This window comes from Erpetoichthys calabaricus, chromosome 6 (assembly GCF_900747795.2).
Source record: "Erpetoichthys calabaricus chromosome 6, fErpCal1.3, whole genome shotgun sequence".
Lineage (NCBI taxonomy): Eukaryota > Metazoa > Chordata > Cladistia > Polypteriformes > Polypteridae > Erpetoichthys > Erpetoichthys calabaricus.
Window position 1 is genome coordinate 13,184,879 of NC_041399.2, and position 24,591 is coordinate 13,209,469.

General features: G+C 41.5%; 1 protein-coding gene across 1 annotated transcript in view; it reads left to right on the top strand.

Annotated features, from left to right (window-relative positions):
* Positions 1-24,591, top strand: part of LOC114653209 (cadherin-7-like) — a 322,615-nt gene that overhangs the window by 202,047 nt on the left and 95,977 nt on the right. The window contains 1 exon segment of the mRNA XM_051929318.1: positions 1,856-2,150. Coding sequence (XP_051785278.1) covers positions 1,856-2,150 — 295 coding nt within the window.

Below are 24,591 nucleotides of genomic sequence, written 5' to 3' on the forward strand. Positions count from 1 at the left end.
TCTCTCTCTGCTCCTGACGGAGGGGGTGTGAGCTGCCGCCTTCAACAGCTTTGTGCCGCGGTGCTTCGCATACTTAAAAGCCAAACAGCCCTATTGATTTGTTTGCTTTTCTCTCTCTCTCTGACATTCTCTGCTCCTGATGCGCACTCCTTTGAAGAGGAAGATATGTTTGCATTCTTTTAATTGTGAGACGGAACTGTCATCTCTGTCTTGTCATGGAGCACAGTTTAAACTTTTGAAAAAGAGACAAATGTTTGTTTGCAGTGTTTGAATAACGTTCCTGTCTCTCTACAACCTCCTGTGTTTCTGCGCAAATCTGTGACCCAAGCATGACAATATAAAAATAACTATATAAACATATGGTTTCTACTTCGCGGATTTTCTTATTTCGCGGGTGGCTCTGGAACGCAACCCCCGCGATGGAGGAGGGATTACTGTACATCGCGATTTGAGCGTGGAAAGGTTCGTACGCAACATTTCTGTGCGTACGCACCGTTTATACATGAGGCCCCTGGTGTTTTATAGCATTACATACTGTATGGGGCATGCATCTCAAATGGCGAATACAGTAAATACATAAAAAAAAGTACTGCATATTTACTAATTTAGTAATTAATAATCTTTATAGCGGTATTCCAACATTTTATCATATTTTTCTGGTACTATTTTTTTCACATGAAATTGTGTTCTAAAGTTAACTGTTGTTTGGCAAATTTCAACCCTACTGTGGATAAGCAGGTATAGAAAATGAATGGATAGACTGGTAAGATATGAAGTTTTTTTCAGGTTCATGACCAAATGTGGGCTCTCTTTCTGCTTGCCCACATCAGGCCAGTGTGCAAACCTTAATTGCGCCATTGTTGGCTAGCCACTGTGATGGAAACCAGGAGCGTCAAAACCCCAACACGAACACACACACAGTCCTGGGTTCAAATAAAGGTTTGTGTATTCACTAGAATTCCTTCTCACAATACCTCAAAGTAGCTCAAGCACAAGTGATCTCGCTCTCTCTCTACAATCCTCAATTCCTCTTACCAGCACACTGCCCTCCTCCAGTTGAGTGTTGCCTTTCTTCTTCCCACCTCTGACTCGCCTGGATAAGGGAGTGCGGTCCCTTTTATTGAGGAATTGGGAGTACTTCCGGTGCCGGGGTGACTACCCGATGGAAGTACTTCTGGGTCATACGGAAGTCCTATTGTAGGGAGCGCATCCCCTTGTGGCACCCAGGAGGGTTGTGTTGTCAGACTACTCTTCCCAGCATGCCCTACTGGCTCCATACTAGCATCGATATCCAGGGCTATACCCATCTAGCATTCTGGGGAAAAAAAAGAATCCCCAACGATGTCTTATTCTGGTGGGCTGTGTGTTCATCGTCTCTGGCCATCACTTCCGAGTCTGGCTCCTTCCTCTCTCCTGGTTGGGATGTTCATCTGTCTGTTCGGAGCCTCCCGTCCGAGTAAGGAACTATCCCCTCCTCTGCATAGGGCCAATATGTTTTCCACACTGGGCCTACAGTGATCTAATATCAGTTTGTTCGCTGGGTGATTTTGAAGTAATTTGATATGATCTGTTATGTTATTATTTTTGTTTGACTGAGTAGTATGCTATAGTAATGTTCTGCTTTTTGAATTTGTCTTGCGAGTCTCACTTTTATGTGTCCTTTTCAATAATGTACTCTTGCCTTTCTCTTTGATGCCTGCCGTTCCACGTTATCACCATGATTTCCAAATAAGACTTCTACTCTTTAAACATCCTCCGTGTTGTCGAGTGAGAGCTGACAACTTCTTTATAAGATATGAGTGACATTCTTCCAATCTAACTTTGCCTAATGTCTGTTTTTTTTTTTTTTTTCCAGCTTCACTCTGATGTTGACCAAGGAGACGGCAACGTCAAATACGTTTTGTCTGGAGAAGGAGCTACCTCCATCTTTATCATTGATGAAAACACTGGGGATATACATGCAACCAAGAGGCTAGATCGTGAAGAACAAGCATACTACACCTTGCGAGCGCAAGCTGTAGACCGTTTGACCAACAAGCCAGTAGAGCCAGAGTCCGAATTTGTTATTAAAATACAGGACATAAATGATAATGAACCAAAATTCTTGGATGGACCTTATACAGCCGGGGTTCCAGAGATGTCACCTGTGGGTAAGTTGAAAACTTCTACTCATGAATAGTGTTTTGTGTCTAATATGAAAATGATGACCATGAATGAAAACTTTAGAAGAAACAATTTTATCCACTATATGTTTACAGTTAAGAAAGCATGATAAAGAATATTGTATGTACTTTACTCATTTTATCTACAACACTAGAATCTCAATTTATGACTGAAATTTCACAAAAGTAGAAAAGGCAACAGTAAGCAAACTGTTAATTCATTTCGTTATTTGAAGTCAAACAGATGCTGCCTTTGTCATCTACCGACCATGTGGTATTCCATATGCTGCCTCTCTTAAAGTCAAACCCTTTAAATATGATTTTTAAAATCAAAAGGAATTTATTTAGAATTTGTTCACATTTGATGGTGTGGAAGAAGCAGAGAATGGTAAGGTTTGGGGGTTCCACCCCATATATTCTCGCCAACACTCAAAAAAACAATCGAAAAATGAGTAGTCACAAAGGACAAAGACAAAAAGATTGACTGATCTGGAGAGTGAAGGCTCAAGTTTTATAGGTGCAGGACAGGAAGGGGCGGGATCTCAGACAGAAATGAGGTCTGAAGGAGGGTGTGATGTAGCAGCGGAAGTGGGCGGAGTCTTAGCTGGGCTTTCCTTCTGGTGGTCTGTGGAAGAGGGAGAAAAGGCATTAGTATCGTTCATCAACCCTTGGCTCCTCTTCTTAACCCCAGTTAAGCCCCTAGGCTGCCTCCCATGCGCACATGTGTGACAATGGTAAAGGGGAATATGCATATGGTGACACAATTGCGTGTAAGGCAGCAGAGTAACATCAATCAGCTCAGAGGTTCTGGGTTTAGATCCTGCCCTACAGTGTCCATTTTAGGACATCCTCCTCCCTCCGAAAAAACTCCATCCTTCCTACTACCTTCGACAAAATATTCCTCCTCCCTGCGAGGAATCCCCAGTCACCCCTCCTCCCTCCTCTCTCCTCCCTCCTCCCTCCTCCATCCGCTCTCAGTTCTCCGCTGTCCGTTTTCCGCCATCCACCCTCCTATCTCCGTCATCCGCCTTCAGCTCTCCATCAACCCCCCCACTCCCCCCCGCCCCCTCATCGACATTTTCGTTAATGAAGTGACGTAATACTTCAGCTCCACCTTCTTCACAAGTTCATTAACCATGCCGCCCGCATACAAACTTAAAAGGTTTAAATAAAACAGAAATATATACCTTTATTTTTAACTTCCTTAACTTGTGGAGGGTGTATCCTGTAGCAAAGCCCTAACTTTTTTCACGAAAGCCCCTTTCAGTCAATAAGCCTTAAAAACAGGTGTAAAGATATTGACAACAAGCAACGCAAACCCATCAAGACATGGAATCGTTTAAATCAAGGCGCTGTGCTACCTTATTCCAGATCGGTCCTAAGGCGTTCGTATTTTTCAAAGCAGTTCTGGTTTCCATCTGCATCTGTAGCTGAGTTGAAAAACACCATCCCATACTATTAGTTAACGATTAACACATTTCTATATGTATTGTAAGCATACAATACAACTGATAATATGTTGCGCTTATTTATCTGGTGTACCGACATTTTTGCGTGGTTTGTGCCCTTCAGAATGAAAAAAGTTTGCATTTACCTTTTTAATAAAAGGCGAGCTTTTAAGCCTGAAAAATCACACCGTAAATGCACACGTTTAATTGCACATGTGTTAATATGTATGCTTAAACAATATTAAAAGACACTCAACAATTAACGTCATTTACTTTCGTTCCCACGTTTGAGTCGTGCTGTAAATTCTTACTGTGAAATATAATTGACAAATAATTTGGTTAATGAACTTGTGAAGAAGGTGGAGCTGGAGTATTACATCACTTCATTAACGAAAATGTCGATGTGGGGGCGGGGGGAGTGTGGGGTTTGATGGAGAGCTGAAGGCGGATGACGGACATCGGAGAACTGAGAGCGGACGGAGGAGGGAGGAGGGAGGAGGGAGGAGGGGTGACTGGGGATTCCTCGCAGGGAGGAGGAATATTTTATCGAAGGTAGTAGGAAGGATGGAGTTTTTTCGGAGGGAGGAGGATGTCCTAAAATGGACACTGTACTGCCCCTGTTTGCTGAATGTGTGGAGCTTGCATGTCTGAACTGGACCTTCACATTTGACCCTCATTGTAACACATGCCTATACGGTGGACTGGCGGTTCTAAATTAATGCTATGTGAGTGTGAGTAGGGTCAGTGTCAGTGTTTGAGTGGGCTATGCAATAGGCTGGCACCTTGTCCTTGGTGGGTCCATGCTTTGTGTCCGTGACTGCTCTGGTAGGCTCATGTTTCCCATGATCTGGAATTGGAATAGAAGGGTTTGAAAATGGTATGTCATCAATTTCTTTCAGATGTTGCCTTTGCTTGGCACTTTATCCCTTGGTTGGCTAAACTGAATTTCTCTCTTGCGATTGTTAGCTTCAATTTATTTATTTTTAAGAACTCTGCAAAAATTCCTGAAATTCTACTTTTACTTTGTCATTGTGGGGTATTCAGTGTGGTTTGATGAGGAAAAAATGTAAATGATTTTAGCAAAAGGCTGCATCATAACAAAATGTAACAAAAAGCAAAGGGGTCTGAGTGCGTTCTAAATTCACTGGAGGTCTTCATCCACTTTGAAAACAGAAAAGAAAGAACTGTGACTGGCCTGGCATGGGAGAATGCAATTGTTTGTGTGAGTGTGTCCTGTGAAAGACTGAAGTGTAGTCCAGTGCACCGACATAGTGCAGAGTTACTGCACTGAAGAATAGTTCTGTTAAATATTTGAAATATTAAAATGTGTGCTTCAATGTAAATGTTTAAAATATACATTTTTACAATTGTAATGGAAATCTGTGATTTTTCACAATTTGAGGTCCACAGAGGACTAGATCTCTAGTAAAGGAAATCAAAAATAATGTCATGTTCATAATCATCCATCCATCCATTATCCAACCCGCTATATCCTAACTATAGGGTCACGGAGGGTCTGCTTGAGCCAATCCCAGCCAACACAGGGCGCAAGGCAGGAAACAAACCGCGGGCAGGGCGCCAGCCCACCGCAGAGCACACACCCACACACCAAGCACACAATAGGGACAATTTAGGATCGTCTTGGGACTGTGGGAGGAAACCCATGCAGACACGGAGAGAACATGCAAACTCCAAGCAGCGAGGACCCGTGAAGCGAACCCAGGTCTCCTTACTGTGAGGCAGCAGCACTACCCACTGCATCACGGTGCTGCCCTATTCATAATCAGTTGCCTTGAAATAATCTAAAATGATACCCAACCTGCTTATATATTTAATTTGTCTTTTATTTTGTCCTCTGGGAGTGGCTCTTACAGGGCTACAACCACTGGTGAAGAATCAGATATCAAAGATATCATCATATTTGCGATCAGGGACCTCAAAATATCATAAAGCAACACTCCATGTGCTTACATTACAGATCCCCAATTTTTCCAGGTTTTGTAAAATGAAATAACTTTGGTCCCTTAGGTGACTCCCTGGAGTCATTTGATGTGGCACAACTTCAAATCCTTCTGATCCTTTTTTGCAAAAGACTCCTATTGATTTACTATGTAATTTGCTGCAGAAACTTGGTCTGAAAAAATGTATTTTTTTTTTTTTTTTTCCTGGTCTAGAGAACCAAAAATAGGGTTAACTCCAAAAAGCTTGATATTGTGTATAACTAGACATCAAGGCACACCGACGATATAGCAGTATGGTGGGTTTCTCTCATACCGGTGAGTCAGCAGGTTCTGGACAAAGAAAACTGAAGTGATTTCAAATCGCTCTTCTTATGAACACAATAAGCTTAACTTCACTTCCCTTTCATTCTGTAGTGGAAAGAGTTGATCTGTGTAGGCCGAGTCAAACTATTCTCAGAAACATCTTCCAATACATTTTAGGAAAGTGCCAGATTTTCCCAGTTTAGGTCGCTTCGACTTTCACGGCTTCACTCTATCGCAGATTTTTTATGTAAGCATATCTAAATATATAACGCAGATTTCTCACTGCTTCGCGGGATTCTGTGGACAATGGGTCTTTTTACTTCTGGTACATGCTTCCTCAGTTGGTTTGCCCAGTTGATTTCATACAAGGGACGCTACTGGAGGATGGCTGAGAAGCTACCCAATCAGAGCATGCAGTTAAGTTCCTGTGTGCTGATTGGCTCAGCGACGGAGCACAGAATTCGATTCCGCTGCGTTAACCAGGAAGTCTCGTCTCGCTCATTCAGCATTAACATGCTCCTGCTACTGCTTCAGGGGCCGTGCCCAAGCGCCAATGGAAGATACTAATGATTTCCGAAAAGGTAAAAGATTTGGATATGTTGAAGGAAGGGAACAGCTACACCGCTGCAGGATGCCATTACGGCATCAATGAGTCCACGATTCTTTTTTATTTAAAAAGGAGGAAAAGAATATAAGATCTACAGCCGCAGTGTCCTTTAACCAGGGTGCAAAACGAGTTGTAAGTGGATGTACAAAGGCGGTAGTCTGGATGGAATCTGCTTTAGGGATTTGGATTGAAGAGTGCTGGAAGAACAACAACTGCGGTGCTACACAGTCACCTGCATAGGCTCCTTTAGAAGAGCTGTAACGCTGTCCTTTGTTGTGCAGTAAAATTAAACTCATCGTTATCGGACAAGTCGTATTGTCATTGTTGGTGAGTAACATAATTAATTTTCTACGTACAGTACTTATTACATGTACATAGTTTAGTATCACTGTACACACATTTTACTGCATACATTTTTTCTTGCATTGTACGTATTTATTGCTGGTGGCCTGTCTGTCATAACAGTAACATAGCAGTAACATATGTGATATCGGAGACGCTCGATATCTTTAAAATAATATTTAGGTTTTACTGTATATAAACAGTATGTGTGTTTACATACATAATTTCAATGAATCTTACCTAATATCTAAGAGAATACAAAGGGTTTATGCTGTATAATTGTGCGGGAAATGTTTATAAAAGTGTGGGAGAGTTTATAAGGGCTTAAAATATATAAAAATAAACATATGAACATATGGTTTTTACTTCGTGGATTTTCACCTTTCACGGGGGGTTCTGGAACGCAACCCCAGCGATCGAGGAAGGATTACTATAATCCCTCCAGCCCGTCCTGGGTCTTGTCCCCTTGTGTTGTGCCTTGTGCATCTCATTTGGGAGTTGCCCAGGGTATGCCCTTACTATATGCCCAAACCAACTCAACTGGTAGCTCTCACAGTTCTTCTCCAACATGTCTCCTGTTCTTTTGCTAGTGTCTACTTTACCATGGAGAGTTGGTATAGCAGCACTGCAGAGGAGCCTCATTGCAGTTGCTTGTACTCACTATGCCACCCACCAGCCACAAAGGTCTGGCAACAGGTGGGGTGGTTCTGCATATAAGTAGATTATAAGAGTTCTGAAATTAAAAAAATGAATGTATGTTAAAAATGCCATTATTTTTTAGATGCTTTTGCATATATTGTGTGAAGCACCTATTGCAATAGCCCAAATCTGTCTGTCTGTTCACATGGAAGAAAGTCGGCACCTTGTAGACCAATTTTGTTGAAATGTGGCATGCTTATTCTTCCAAGAAACTTATTGAGACAGTTCAAGTTTTGTTGTTATTTTGTACACAGTTTTAAAGTTTGAAAATTTCCCATTGAAAAATGTCACCAAATTTGGAAAACTTGTCTATCTTAAAATAAAGAAACATTCTGTGTGGCAGCAGCCATGAATTAGTTTACTGTATCAGTTTTATCTTGACAGCAGTCACGCTAAATTGTATATATTGTATATTTTGCTTGTTTTCACCTTTAATAGCTGCTACTGACTGCAAACAGACCCCCGGTACAAGTTAATGAAACACCAACAGACTGTGTGTCTGCGTGGGTAGAGAGTCACATTAGCTGCTTGAACGCACATGGAATGCTGTCTGAGCTCACACAGTTTGAGTGCAAGCAGAAGAGAAGCAGTGCATCAGCATCTCAGTCCTCCTGAAGACAGGGAGATTAAATGATCTTCCTCACCGTAAAAGCGTAAAATGCAAACAAGGTAAACAAAATGTGATCTACATATATCAATAATGGACCCTATAGCACATAAGCCACGTGTAAACATGTACTCAGTATTGACTTTACACTAAACCAACCTCACACCTCCATTTTCTGTATATGATAACAATTTATATAATTTACTACAGTGACCAGACATCCCGTGGTGATAAGTGCTCTGTGGCATTGAGCCAATTTTAAATAAATAAATATGCCCCGCAAAAGTGCAGGATCCAGTTGGGTTCATTAAGGAGCTGGCTGGCCACACCATATACACATGTGGAGGTGAACAGATCAGTCAGGCACCTCAATGGTGCCATGGAGGGCGCAGCTCATTGCACCTGTACATAATTAGGCAGCAGAGTATAAGAGAAGCTGGCATGGGACAGAAAGGGGAAGAAAACAGATAATCAGAAGGAGAGAGAAGGAGTCGGAGATTAAGAGAAAGGATGGGACTGAGAGATAGTCAGGACCATGGAGGAAGCCTGCACCATCACAACCAGTGACATGGACAGTCCCGATAAATAACTGAAACATATCAAAATGTTACAGGATACCCATCTAATAAAGTTTTTCATTTTGGCCAACGTTGTCACAATACATTTACAACAGCACACATGGAACTCCAAGGGAGAACCCCGATTGATTAGGAACTTGTGTTAAATCTCAAGAAGGACCAAGAATCACTCACCGTTTATTTGTTTCTACTTCAAGCACTAAGTGTGGAACCATATGTGTTTTGTTTTTTTTTTTCCCTGTGGTCTGATCCCTCTCTGATGATGATGATGATGAGATAAAGCAGGCATTGAAACAAATGAGGTTTTGTGTGTTGGCATAAACGTTACTCGAATGCCCAAGTTTGGAACTTTGAAAAGATGGTCACCCTTTAATATACCATCGGGGTGCCACATTCACCCGACAACCATTATGGTCCACTGCTCTAATAAAGTTTGCCTTTTACTTCTGTTACACCCTAGCATTTGTCATAACTGAATAGCCTTGCAAGTCCCATTTCATGAAAATCGCAATGGCCAGACAAGTTCAATAAGGAATTAAAAATAAAAGTTTTTTTTTTGGCTATGTGTATGAATATGGCGGGTGTGAGTGGGTAGAGGTCTTCGTGAGGGTCCTGTCCAGTCCTGTTTTCAGCCTTTTGCCCAATCCCACGGAGACAGCAACCATGAAATGGATTGAGAAGGTTCTAGAATCGACCTACTGATCTCAGTCCACTGATGGCTACAATACCAGCACAGTCTTCAAACATACCTGAATGTTATGCCATGCATACATTTTCTAATTGTTTTACCTGTATATTTCTTTGGCTAATAATATATTTTATTTATATAGCGCCTTTTCCATGCTCACAGCTGATCATTTTAATGCATATGATGTTTTGAAAAAAGCCTCATGGGAACAACATTGCAGTTTTCAACTAGTTGGTCACTGAAGTTGTTTTTCTAGGCTACCATTTCTGTGCGCTTGACAGATTTGAGCTGCTTGACATCAGGCCATTCTAATCCTGCGGTTGCTTTTCCTAAAGGCCAGGCATTTATTTCTTAAACACTTGGAAGTAAACATTTTTTTTCTTGCTGTTTAAATGGAACCGTCCAGCATTTTGATTTAGACGGTAGCTCTAAATCAAAACATATCTAGATGATGTCGTCCATCTTTTTGCAAGTAAGCACATCACCTTTTACTGTAAATTGAAATCGAATGCATCAGGGATTTCTAGAGGGAGATCAATATTCTGTCACAGATGCTGAAGGAAAATCTGACACGGGAAGAGTCAAGTCCTTCAAAGGGAAGATCAACTCAGTAGAACTTCATCAATTAAGCATTTATTGTGCTTGGAGTTCTCTAAACAGCATTTAAAAGATTGTGACTGTGTGTTTTTTTGTTTTTCCAGCTGGAATACCAATCAGATATTCACATGACACAGGCAACAACGGCATTTGTTTCTATAGCACATTTTCATTCAAACAATGTAGCTCAAAGTGCTTTACAAGAAATCAAAGAGAAAGTTACTGTACTTGAAAAAAACAATAAAGATTAGGCAATAATATTCAAAAATAAAAAACAAAAGATAAAGGTAAGGTCACATGACAGGAAGGACAGAAAAAAAAAATTCCAATTAGGCTGGAGAAAAAACAAAATGTGCAGGGGTTCCAAGGCCAAAGGATCATTCAGACCCCAGTGGGCATGTATATGGTGTGAATTATTTGTATGCGCTGTAATAATACAAAAGACAAGGCATAAAGGTTTGGGGTTTTAGCCCCGTATATTGTAAACAAAAGCAAGGTCAAAATTTTTCCAACGAAAAGATCAGACGTAAAAGGATGGGTGGATGGACATTATAAAGAGGCAGACCGGAAATTAAGAATGTGGAATGCTTGGAAGGCGTGGTGGTGAATGGGTAGTGGATGTCATCAGTGGAAGACCAGTAGGAGAGAAGGGAACCCGTTTGTCCGGGAGGAATTATGACGGTGGCGCTTCATCTTTTCTATGGGAAGAGAGAGAAAAAGGTTAGTACCCCGCCTTTGTCCCCTGGCACGGTTTGTCGCGCTGCGTGTCGGGTCCTTAAGCTGCTCCCCATGCGCTCGTGTGTGACAGTGCGTAAAGCAGATCAGGTAGTACGAGGTGGAATCCCCTTATAGATAGATAGATAGATAGATAGATAGATAGATAGATAGATAGATAGATAGATAGATAGATAGATAGATAGATAGATAGATAGATAGATAGATAGATAGATAGATAGATAGATAGATAGATAGATAGATAGATAGATAGATAGATACTTTATTAATCCCAGGGGGAAATTCACATATTCCAGCAGCAAAAATATTAAATTAAAGAGTAATAAAAAATGCAGATAAAAAAAAACAGACAATAACTTGAATAATGTTCAACGTTTACCCCCTCTGGTGGAATTGAAGAGTCGCATAGTTTGGGGGAGGAATGATCTTCTCAGTCTGTCAGTGGAGCAGGTATATATATATATATAGTATGCATCCATAGCACAAATCGGGCAGGTAGCACAGATCGAGGAGAGACATTCCCACCAAATATGACACCTACAACTCTGTGATGTCAAACAGGCCTCACAAAGTATCATGGGGCGCTGGGAACAAAGTATTTCTAAGCTATCCATAAAGCAAATTTTCAGGGAAATATTCATCGAACAAGGTCGCCAGTGAACATGACAAACCAGTTACAAAAAATGCTTTGGGGAATTTCGCCAATCAGCACTACTGGCTGACTAACAGGATTTAGATTTTATTCACCAACGTGCCACTTTTGAATTTTATAAAACGTGTCAGATGGGCTGGCAAAAATCAAAGTTTAAACACTAGGACAAAATTTAAAAACTTGGGAGGATGAAGTCTAGAGATTCACAACAAAGGGTTTAACCAACTGGAACTAGTGACGCCTAGAAAACAAGCTGTGCTTGAACACAGTAGCATTTAAGGAAAGGAGGAGTCTCAAGGTGTCGTTGAGATGTGGCCTTTGTTTCGGACAGTAGGATGCAATGGGATGTGTTGCAGAGTATGGCTTTTGATCGTCTGGAGTATTAATAGAGAGTGTTGCTGCCTTGTGGTTATTGTATCTAGAATGAGCCCCGGAGTATCATGAATTTATAACACGAGGATTGTGAGTTTATTTCATGGACTTTTTGATATTGTTTGCTGTTGTCCTGTGTTAGTTTCCATATATCCCCATTATGTCAGAAAAGCGATCTCTGTTCTCCATGAAAACATGACATTAAAAATTTTTCTTGGATGTTGGATATGAAATAGCAATTTGGTAAATTATTTGTGCTGTTTGCGTGGTTTGAAAATGAATACAATTTCACTAATGCAGCAAAGAAAGCAGAAATGTGTGCAGTATAAAATGAAAAATGAGTTATTTGTTCAAATAGGCCAAACTATAATAGTGTGAAGATTTGGCAAATCACCACGAAGAAAGGTGTCCCAAAAGCCAAAGAAAATGGGGGTGTTTAGAGTGCCACAGACTGGGGCGGGTACGGAGGAGCCCCATCTGCCACTCTCAATTATAGCAGCACCGAGAATGCTGGGGGCAGGAATTAAAATTGGAAGTTTGGGATGGCAAAAATGGAGACCGGCCACAAGCTCAGTGGTTTATGCAAGTGGTTTCATCGGATGTCTTTTTATTTAGTCTGCGGTGTGGAATTGAGCAGCTGTGACATGTGAAGTTCCAGTAGATTGTCGTGCCTTTGAAACAGGAGGCTGGAGGAGGAGTACACCCCAGAAAGACTAAAAGCGTAAAGTGAAAGCATCTCCCATGGCCGAAACAATCAAGGAATATTCAGCAGTTGTTGTTTTTCTTTACTGTTCTTTTGAATGTTCAGTTAAAAGAGAAGAGCAATAAACCCCTTTTGATTGCTGCAGCCACTCGTTCGTACAGTTTATTTATCCCACCTGGAAAGGCGTTATTATTTCATCCAATCATCATATTTTCAGACTCCTTTCGACTCTGCCATTCACCTGAATGATGCTAATAGGGTTGATTTGAGGATTACACTATTGATCATAGCCCCACTTCACAGGAGGGGTCTTTGGGCTTTCCCATTTGTTTATCCTCATTTTCAAGAGGGGTGTTTGTTACTCATTTGCCTCATTCTAACCTTAAAAAATCAAACTGCTGGTCTCATGGGCTACAGCTTAAAGCCACGTTTAGTTGTCCCTTTTGTTTCCTTCAGTCGTTTTCCTTATGTTTTAATAATTCATTGTTACAGCTTCAGTTAAGTATATATTTGTAATGAATTGTAAAAGATTATATATTAACTAAAAACTCCATAGTTTCTGCTGTGTGTGCCATTGAGCACCTGTTTGCATAATGGTACTTTTTAGTTATTAAAAGGAGCGCCCTGGCCAGTGCCCCATCATTTCTTTGTTGGACGTTTTGTTCCTGTTTTTGCAGTTTCAAATGCACACATGTTTATCTCTATTTGTGTTTACAATCTTCTCTCATCAATTGTTGTTGGCTTGGATTTTGAAAATCACATTATAATAATTCACTGTACTATATTTTTGATTTCCCTTCTGTGTAAAGAAGTAGAACAATCATCATCTGGTAATGGTGTACTTGATGCTACTCACTGGCACTGATTGCCACAGCTGGTGTCGCTAGGTTGAAAATATTAAAAGAACTTAAGAGATGTTTTGAAATATAAATTGTGAATTGAAAGAGTGAATATAGTAGTGGAAATATAAATGAGTAAAATGAAAACAAAAAACAAAGAATGAAATGTATTTAAATCACACTTTTTACCATCATTTCTTTAACTCTTTCAGGGCTGATGTCGACTTTTGTCAAAAGGAGGAGTTGATGATGGTAATCAACTGTAAACTGTGACAAAACCAACTGTTATGTTTTAGTTGGACTCTCGTTGTCTGAAGGAACGTTAGATTCATTGGTTTGACCGAGATTTCCTGCGCTCGCGAGGTGCAAACAACGGCAAAAATGGGACTGAGATCTGGCGAGAAATCAAAGCGAATGCGTAAAGCAAAATGCTCTGCAGACGACATATTATCTCTGAACTGGACTATGACTTGTCGGACTCTGATTTTGATACAAGTAATCTAAAACGAATGTGAGGCTCCAGCTTCAACTGATTGGTCCCCAGCTAATCGTGGTACTGACGATATTCACCAGGCAGAACTGCCACTTAAGTTCAAGTTCAAGTTCAAGCACTTTATTGTCATTGTGTTACACAACGAAATTACTTTTTTTGACAGCCCCGAGGTGCATTTAAAGAAAAGTCAAATAATTCCAAATATGTCATATTGCTCAAAGTACAGCAGCATAAATTGTTATTGCACCTGTTAATGAATAGTACATTACATATTCTACAGTATATTGTAATACATTAGTATATTGCACATTACCATTATAGCTTATTGCACATGTTCAATATAAAAATGGTTCTTCGACTGAGGAGATTCAGAGTTGAGAAAGTTTATAGCAGATGGGAAAAAGCTATATTTTAGTCTGTTTGTGCGTACACAGATTGACCCTAAAGCATTTGCCTGACGGGAGGAGCTCAAACAAAGAATTTCCAGGGTGAGTTTTGTCCTTGAGAATGTTTTTGGCCCTTCTCACACAGCGAGTCTTATACAAGAGTTCGAGTGATGGCAGTTCAGTCCCTATAATGGCCTCTGCTGTTTTTACGACCCGCTGCAGGGCTTCTTTAGCAGCCTTGGTGCAGCTGTTGTACCAGACCATCATGCAGTTAGTTAAAATGCTCTCTATAGTGCATCTATAGAAATTAACCAGCAGTTTCTGGGGGAGGTCAGCTCTCCTTAGCTTCCTGAGTAAATAGAGGCGTTGTTGTGCTTTGCCTATTATAGCCAAGTTGTTGTCAGCCCAGGACAGGTCCTCTGAGATGGTGACTCCTAGAAACTTAAAGTTGGAAACTCTCTCCACAGGATCTGCATTGAAAACAATGATAAGAGGTAGAAACCACCGTGATCACTGCTGCTGCTGCCCCAGCCACGTGAAGACAGCCTGGCAGCAAACCTGCTGCACATTCTTCACAAACTGGCAGCCACAGCATGCAGAAACAGACGTTTTATGTTAATTTCTGTGTGAAACCATTGCTTTTCAGAAACTGTTTTTTGGAAAAAAAATATTCAGCCCTCAAAGAGTTAATGATGACATTCTTTTTAATTTTGATATACTTTGTTAATTTCCCAAGAGGAAATTGTCTTTCAGAAAGACCTTAGAAGATCAGTGCACAGGGTCAGCCACTACATAGGATCCTTGGAGCAATTTTCAGGTTAAGATCCTTGCTCAAGGGCCCAACGGAGTAGGATCCCTACTTGGCAGTACTGGAAACTTCCTATATACCAGTGCAGATCCATAGCCACAGAGCCACCAAGGCTTTCAGAACATGTCATTTTACATTCTTCTTAGACATTGTGATAACAAAGTTAGGCAGCAGAGAAGAAATGGTTTGGGGATGGCCACCCCACATACTGAAAATCAGCAAAGAAAAGAAACATTTCTTTACAGATGCGGAGATCAAAACTGAACCGACTAACAAGTTGAGACTACTCTGTATTGTGGGTAGGAAGAAGAGGTGGAGTCAGGGCAGCCAGAACAGGAACTAATGAGGCCGGAAGGGGAATTCTGGGTACCGGAAATGATGTCATCAGGGTTGGCCGGAAGTGATGTCAACAGTGGGTGGGCCGATGGTGATGTCATTAAGATGCAGGGTCTTCGGCTGGGCTGCAGAGGAATGAGAGAAGACAGGATCAGGTGAGAGCACCTACCCCTGGTCTGGCTGATGAATAGCACTATTTGAGCCTGTAAACCGTCCTCCATGCGCACGTGTGTGACAACGTATTGTTAGTCCTTGCCTCCGACCCCACCCTTGACTACATATCCTGCCTTTTATTTACAGTACCCATTGTAACACCTCTTGATTCCTATTTAATGACAGCGGTAATAGATAGATAGATAGATAGATAGATAGATAGATAGATAGATAGATAGATAGATAGATAGATAGATAGATAGATAGATAGATAGATAGATAGATAGATAGATAGATAGATAGATAGATACTTTGTGAATTTCCCCTTGGGATTAATATACTCCAGCAGCAACATACTGATAAAAAAACAATATTAAATTAAAGTGTAGCGGTCAGGTGCTGCTAAGATTCACACTGTCAATGTGACGATGATTTATTTATTTTAGTGGAGGAGATCCCAGGGATGCCCCCAGCCTTGGATCGACCCACACACACTCAAAACAGAGACCAAATAAAGCACACTGGGAACATTAAAGAATTAAGAATATAATGAAATTAAATCAACTAAATGAAAACAATAATACCACCCCTGACCCCTTTGGCGATATTACATTTAACATATAAACACAAACACTACACAGCAAAGTCCATAGAAAAACCAAACCGAATGAAATGAAAGATGACAAGATTAAGTGCAGTGATCTGTACGTTGAAAGGGAAGGGAAAACACAGTCCTACCGGTAGTTGCTGAAAGGATGAATGCGGATGAATGGTTCCAGGAGCGCTCCTTTCCTAGAGCGAAAGGCAATAAATCCATACACAGTCCTCAGTACACAGGTAGACAGACAATCCAGACCCCAACAAACGAATACACTCCAGGACACAATGATTAAATATGGCTGAATTAACAACAGGCAGTCCGACAGATAAATGCAACACACCACATACAACAACAAAACAACCTTTTTTTCTTTTTGGTCACCTGTCCTCCTTTTAACCTCATTTGACAACCTTTGACCCTGACAGTCCATGCAGGGGCTGTTGGGAGATGCAGTTCTTACTGACTGTAGTACTGCTACAAAAGAGTGAGAAAAATGCAGGTATAACAGACAATAAGTTTGAATAATGTTAACGTTTACCCCCAACCTGGGGGGAATTGAAGAGTCGCATAGTGTGAGGGAGGAACGATCTCCTCAGTCTGTCAGTGGAGCAGGATGGTGACAGCAGTATGTCGCTGAAGCTGCTCCTCTGTCTGGAGATGATCCTGTTTAGTGGATGCAGTGGATTCTCCATGATTGACAGGAGTCTGCTCAGCGCCCGTCGCTTTGCCACAGATGTCAAACTGTCCAGCTCCATGCCTACAATAGAGCCTGCCTTCCTCACCAGTTTGTCCAGGCGTGAGGAGTCCCTCTTCTTTATGCTGCCTCCCCAGCACACCACCGCATAGAAGAGGGAGCTCGTCACAACCGTCTGACAGAACATCTGCAGCATCTTATTGCAGATGTTGAAGGACGCCAGCCTTCTAAGGAAGTATAACCGTCTCTGTCCTTTCTTACACAGAGCATCAGTATTGGCAGTCCAGTCCAGTTTAACATCCAGCTGCACTCCCAGGTATTTATAGGTCTGTACCCTCTGTACCCTCTGCTTGGCAGTCAAGAGAAGGTAATGTGAGAACTTCTGTAGACTATAGCTATGGTTGTCAAAAATATCAAAATATCACTAAATACCGAATTGATAATTTTTTCAATGCTCATTTTTCATGGTGTCAATTCTACAGCCTAAATTGCAAATCCACTTATGGTTAGCTCTGGCTTTTCCTGGTATTCCTTTAGGAAGGCACAGAAGAACATTGGTGTTCCGACACTAACAGCTTATTCCAAGTTTAGAATTCAAGCAAAAAAACATTCATGTAATAGCTTGTGTTAACACATTTTTTATAACAGTGAAAACCATATTTAATGTGACAGAATTTCCCCGAGTTACTCATAAGTCATTTACTACCATAAAACACTACTCATAATGTCTTTATGCTAACATGATGAGCACTCATCTCATTAATGCATTATTCTTCTGTTTCAAAAAGGTATATTGCTCCATTAATTGACCCTTTCTGGCAGAATAATTATCAGGAACATCAAACCAAGTGGAGAATAGGAGATCTTTTATCTATTTAATTTCCTAACATCATTAATGCGTTCAAGGACATGGTTTTAAGTCAATAGAAATAAATTAAAAGTGTATATTTATCCAATAATTGGTTCATTCCAGGATGTTGTGAACCATAAAATATAGTTTAAAGCACATTGTCAAAAATAGAAACTAATTGCATCAGTACATTTAATAGCGAGTGTGTTTTTTTATGCTCTAAAAAAAAACGAATTCTTGCTGTTTCTCCATTTTACATGTAACTATTTAAATACGTTATATACTGGTAAAGTCCTAACAATACATAGATAAATTATACATTTGTATTTCATATATAATAACTTCTCCAACTTTAAGACTTTGAATAGAAATAAGCAGGTTTGAACATGCCTGCCTTTATGGAGTTCAGCATTGCCTTTGAAGGTGACACCATTGCAAAACTTCAGACAATAGGACAATCAGAGACTGCTATGACAGGAAAATTGCAAATGATATACACTGCTATCTTTATATTGTTGTGCAGAAAGCTACTAAAAAAAAAATTATAATGGAGAAAAAAGATAAAAGTGAAAAAAAAAACACCATCCTGCCACATTATAGTCTTGATTACAGAATTAAAATGGCCAATATAATAAGAATTTTTCTTTTTTTTATATTGCACATTTCTACAGTAAACATCATCCCGTGGTTCTTTATAGCATAATTGTAATATTTCTCTATTTGGAAGATAATTAGGGTGACAGGTTAGCTCAAGGTTACCAGAGAAGTGGATTTTAGGATTTAAAGAGGGAGGAATCCTTGTGTTTTACAGTCAGACTTCATAGCAGCAGGGGTGACACTGTCTGTGTTCTCTCGATGTCATGTGTGTGTCCTGATTGCGCTGTTCATTTTAATAATATGCACCTTTTCTGTTGATGTTTTATATGTTGCTTATTTTGTAGTCTTAAATTAGTAAGATCATCAAGCATCACCATATTGGAGCTGACTGATAAACAATGAATTGAGAAATAAATTCAGGCCCTTTTCCATTCTACACACTTTATTGGGTTGTTGTTTTTTTTAGCTTTAAATGGTGTCACAATAATAGTCCAAACACATTAAAAAAAAAGGTTTTGGGCAGCCACCCGTATATTGTGCCCTGGCTACAAAAGGGTCATCTGTATTGAGATGTTTACAGGTCTGAGTCCAAAACAGAACTGACTTAAAGGCTGTAAATATGGCGGCTTTAAAGGCCGTGACAGGAAGTGATGTCATCCATTGGGGCGGATCCTGAAGTGGCATCATCCATTTCGGCATCATCTAATTGGACTGGAAGTGACATCATCCATATGGAAGTGATGTCATCTATGAGGCTAGAACCGTGCGGGATTTCCCATGGATGGTTGGCAGAGGATTGAGAGAGAAAGTCAGTGCAGCTTGCCACCCCCTGGTCTGACAGGAATCTACTAATATTCAGGCCCTTTAGCTGCCTCCCAATCGCGCATGTGTGACAATGGATAAATGTCCCGAGTTTACTCCTCAGTCTACACTCATTAACCCATAATGACAAATCACAAATGTGAAAACTTATTCAAAAATCAAAACCTGAAATCTCTCATTCATGCAAGCGTTCAGACCCTTTGCTGTGTCACTCCAAATTGCGGTCAGGTGCATCCTGTTTGCTTTCATTCTTCTTGAGATGTGTGGAGAACTTGATTGGAGTCCCATCCGTGGCAAATGAAACTGATTGGACATCGTTTAAGAAGGCACATGTGTACCTGTGTAGAGAAGGTCCACAATCCCACTGCATGTCAGACCAAAAGCCAAGCCATGATGTTTAAGGAACTCACTCTAGAGCTCCACGGAAAACTCTAGAGTCGCTTGTCACAGTAAAGCTCTTTATAGCTTTACTTTTGTTTGTAAATAGCTTTCAAGAAAATAGACACACTTACCCTGAGTGAGGAGGAAGAGGAAGAGGTGGACACAGCAGTTCGGGTTTTGCTTGTCCGCAGCATGCATTCCTGCTTCACGCTACATTGTGAATTGGACAAGTGAAGTAGGCTGCCGGTTGTGCCCCAGCCATTTTGGAGAAAAGGGAGAAGATGGCGATTTAAAAATAAGCTGTACGAGTTTAGAAATGTCCTGGGCAAAACGTTTAAAAAAATGAGGAGACATTGAACAAGGAACTTAATCTGAAAATTGCTCCAGGGGTGCTATATAATGGCCGATCCTGCACTCTGACCTCCATAGGTTATGCTAAAAGCCATTTTCCACTTGAGGATTAATACAGTGTACCAAAATACTTACCGGAGAGAATACAACTATCTGTGTGAGAGAGAAAGAGAGAGAAATTGACAGTTCAGTTGCCCTAGGGACTGTGTGCCGGCTGATGCCACAGTCAATGGGAGAGTTCCAGGAGGAAGAAGAAGTATAACGCGTGCAGCGTCTCTACGTGGTCTCCGATAGGAGGAACAAGAGTGCGTCAGCGGGCGTTGGGCACCACAAACCTCTTTCCAGTGTTGCCAAGTCTGCGTCTTTCTCGCCCAGTTGGACTATTTTTGATTGCCGTCAACATGAAAAATGGCCCTTCACGGGTTGTGATTTTTTGGGGCTACTACTTATAAAAATGACACAGTATTTTGGCCATTTTTCAACCTATAGAAGTGCAATCTACTTGCACTTGAACTTGTATATATTCTTTACTGTTGTAAAATCTCTCCCCTCTGTTTTGTGTTCTCTGTATTGCCTAATTTTATTTTTATATTTTTTTTCTTTCTTTATCCTGTAAAGCACTTTGAGCTACACCATTTGTATGAAATCGTGCTATAGAAATAAAAGTTGCGGCTGTTGATGGTATATACCCATTCTATCACTCTGAAATATCTCTGAGGGGACGGACCAAACGGCTTTGATGGTATGGTATCGAACCCTCTCGCTCTGACAACACCCACACATTCCGGTGTGTCGTTTTGTCTACTTCTAAGTATGTCAGCGGCAGGGACAGGGAGACTGCTGAGAACTGAGGGAAGGATGAATGCAGCCAAATTCAGAGACATCTTTGAAGAAAACTTTTGCAGAGTGCACAAAACCTTAGAGTGAGGCAACACTTCACCTTTTAGAATTACAAATATATGTATACGCACACACACTGTGGTCTGAGAGCGAGCATATGCTAATAGGGCCTTCTCACACCCACCACATGATCAACCACCTGGTTTGGGAGCCAAGTGCAGCGGGTGGTCTGAGCACACACCATAATGACTATAAAGGCAGACAGTTTTATCCAAAGCAACTTGCAAAAGAGGTAAACAGTCGAGTAACATTAGGCCTGGGCCTGTTTGTTCAGCAAGTGTAATAGAACGGGTCACAAAAGTTCATTGCCACAAGTGGAAAGATGTAATAACTCATACATTTACAATCATAGATTACAATCACTAAACCATTTAAACTTAAACAAATTAACCAAGAGCATAAAATATTGCAGTTTTATTTTATTTTATTTATTTTTTTCATCTGTTCGACAGAAATTCACAGAACAGAAGGGTCTTCAATTGCTTCTTAAATACATTGAGGGAGTCAGCAGTTCAGATGGAGGTGGGCAGCCCATTCCACCAACTAGGAACTACACAGGAAAAGAGTCTGGATTGAGACTTGATGCCATGTACAGGTGGCATCACCTGACGCTGTTCCCTGGCATGCCTGGGTGGGCGAGAAGGAGCATAACACTTCACCGGTGTCTCCATATATGCAGGTGATGACCCACTGACTACTCTGTAGGCAAGCATCAGGGATTTGAACTTGATGTGTGCTGCTACAGGGAGCCGATGTAGCGACCTGCAGAGAGGAGTGACATGTGGTTAAATATAAGATGAGCAGTTGCATTCTGGATCATCTGCAGTGGCTTCATCTCTTCTGCCAGAAGTGCGCTGCAGTAGTCCAGACGTAACAAGACCAGAGCCTCAACCAGAAGTTGTGCTTCCTTTTCCATCAGATAAGGACTGATCTTGTGGATGTTGTACATCATGAACCTGCTTGATTGAGAAACAGTAGAAATAAGGTCAGGAAAAGATAGTTGCTCATCAATTACCACATCCTGACTGGGCAGATGATTGCAACAGTGAGCCAAGCTGTACAGAGATGGTGGGATGAGCATACTGGCTGGTGGGGATCACAAGAAGCTCGGTTTTTGCCAAGGTGAGCTGTAGATGGTTCTCCTTCATCCAGGCTGTGGTATCATTAAGACTCTAGCTGATAGGTATAGCTATGTATCATCAGCATAGCACTGATAAGAGAACCCATCAAATAGGATGTTGGAGCCCAGCGAGGTGGTGTACAAATAGCAGAGGACCCAGCACCAATCTTTGGGTTACACCAGTGCATGACTGATGTGCCTTTGACAACTCTCCTCACCAGGACACACTGTAGGATCTGCCCGAGATGTAGGACTCAAGCCAAATCAGTCCCAGTGAAGCCAAGGTCAGAGATGATGGCAAGAAGAAGGTTGTGGTTGACTGTGTCAAAGGCAGAAGGGAGATCTAGCAGAATAAGGACTGAGAACATGTTGGTAGCTCTAGCACAGAGTAGCTGTTCAAACATAGTCAATAGAGCCATCTTAGTCAAATGGTTCCACTTGAAGCCGGATTGGTTTGTATCGAGCAACTCATTCTGTACAAGGAAGGGAGAGATCTAGTGAGAAACAGCACATTCAAGTGTTTTGGAAAGAAAGGACAGGAGAGAGACAGGCCTGTAGTTTTTGCAGTTGCAGTCCCAGTGATATTGCTAGTAGTGTGAAGGAGTCTCAGAAGCGTTTCTTAACGCACTTCTGCATTGGGTGAAAATCCTCAGTGTTGGTGTGTCAGAGAGAGGATGTGCAGCGTTGTTCGTAACACACTCAGTTCTGTTTTAATTCTCTCCTCCTCTGCGACCTCCAGGGGGTCCAGTGTGTGCTTCATAACTGAGCCAACCCTTTCAATTAGCTTGTTGATTCGGTGGACCACTCTAGAAGTGATGTCACCAGCCCAGCACACCAAAGCAGATAAAATCACACTGTCCATCACAGTTGCAGAAGATGTGACGAATGTCACTTTCCACATTAAAGGAACGCAGTCTGTGATATAAATTCAGTTCAACCTGTCATTGATGTGGACCCCCCCAAATACTTGCAGGAGTGGACCACTTCTGAAACACTGCTTATAGTTATCCTAAATCATGAGTGTGTTTCCTCTATTCAAAAATTGCCAGCTTCATGCTCAAAAACTAATCACCAGCTTTCATGGACAGAAGGAATCCGTCACAATGTGAAGTGTACAGAAAAAGTCTTTAATTATTAATATGTCACATTGTTTTAAATTGTTTTGTGATTCTTCATATTAAGACAAGTACTAGGGGCGGCACGGTGGCGCAGTGGGTAGCGCTGCTGCCTCGCAGTTGGGAGATCTGGGGACCTGGGTTCGCTTCCCAGGTCCTCCCTGCGTGGAGTTTGCATGTTCTCCCCGTGCCTTCGTGGGTTTTCTCCAGGCGCTCCGGTTTCCTCCCACAGTCCAAAGACATGCAGGTTAGGTGGATTGGCAATTCTAAATTGGCCCTAGTGTGTGCTGGGTGTGTGGGTGTGTTTGTGTGTGTCCTGCGGTGGGTTGGCACCCTGCCCAGGATTGGTTCCCTGCCTTGTGCCCTGTGTTGGCTGGGATTGGCTCCAGCAGACCCCCGTGACCCTGTGTTCGGATTCAGTGGGTTGGAAAATGGATGGATGGATGGAAGACAAGTACTAAGCTTGTACAGTGAATTCAGAAAGTATTCAGGCCCCCTTTACTTTCTGGACTTTCACTTTCTTTATTTTCTTTTGCTTTTCACTTTCACTTTCTGTGATGATGACTGATTTCTTTGCCCATCAATCTGCACTCAATAACCCATAATGACAAACTGAAAACATGTTTTTAGAAAGGCTTGCAAATATTTTAAAAATCAAAAAGCACCCTTAATGAAGCCCCTTTGGCATAAATTACAGCTTTGAATCTTCTTGGGGTACATTTCTGTTTTACACACCTGGATTTGGGCAGTTTATCCCATTCTTCCTGGCAGATCCTCTCAAGCTCCATTATATTGGATGAGTCTGTAAACTGCTGTCTTCAGGTCTCTCCACTGAGGTTCTCTGGGGTTTAAGCTCGGGCTCTAGGTGGGTCACTTGAAGACACTCAGAGACTTGTCCCAAAGCCACTCCAGCGTTGTCTTTGCTGAATGGTCTGGGTCATTGTTGTGCTGACAGATGAACCATCACCCCATTCTGAGGTCCTATGCGCTCTGGGGCAGGTTTTCTTTAAGAACCTCTCTCTGCATTTGGCTGCATTCATCCTTCCTTCAATATTGACCAGTCTCTCTGTCAAGTGCCCCTAAAACATGATGCTGCCACTACCATATTTTACCATAGAGATGGTATTAGGCAGGTCTGTTTTCTGATGCTCTCAGAGTCCTTAAATGCCATATGGCAAATTCTATGGCCGGGTTTATTCTTCACGCGACGTGATGTGTGCGCCTGCAGACACTACTGATACGCAAGTGGTGTAGTGTTTATACTTGCGCACATACTTTTCGTAAATCTGGAGGATTCCACTGGGTGGCAGTGAGAGATATTGAGAAAACAACGTTCGGATTCACTGTGATGTGAATTGCTGGAAACATCCATTAAATTCCCAGAACACCTTGACACAATATCTCTAAAAAGGATGGACGTTTAATGATTACATCCAGCAATCTAGGGATGTGCCCATTCCAGCATTTATCGGGCATGAGGCAGAAGCGATCCTTGGATGGGGCATCAGGTCATCACAAGGTGCATACAAGCACACACAGAGACACTAGCGTCATTTTAGCATCACCAAATCTCCATCTTCGGAAGGAAACCAGAGCACACTGTGGAAACCCACTGGGAAAACATGCAAACTTCAGGCGGGGAACACCAGGAACGTGACTCCCTACTGCGAGGCAGCTGCACTACCTCTCTG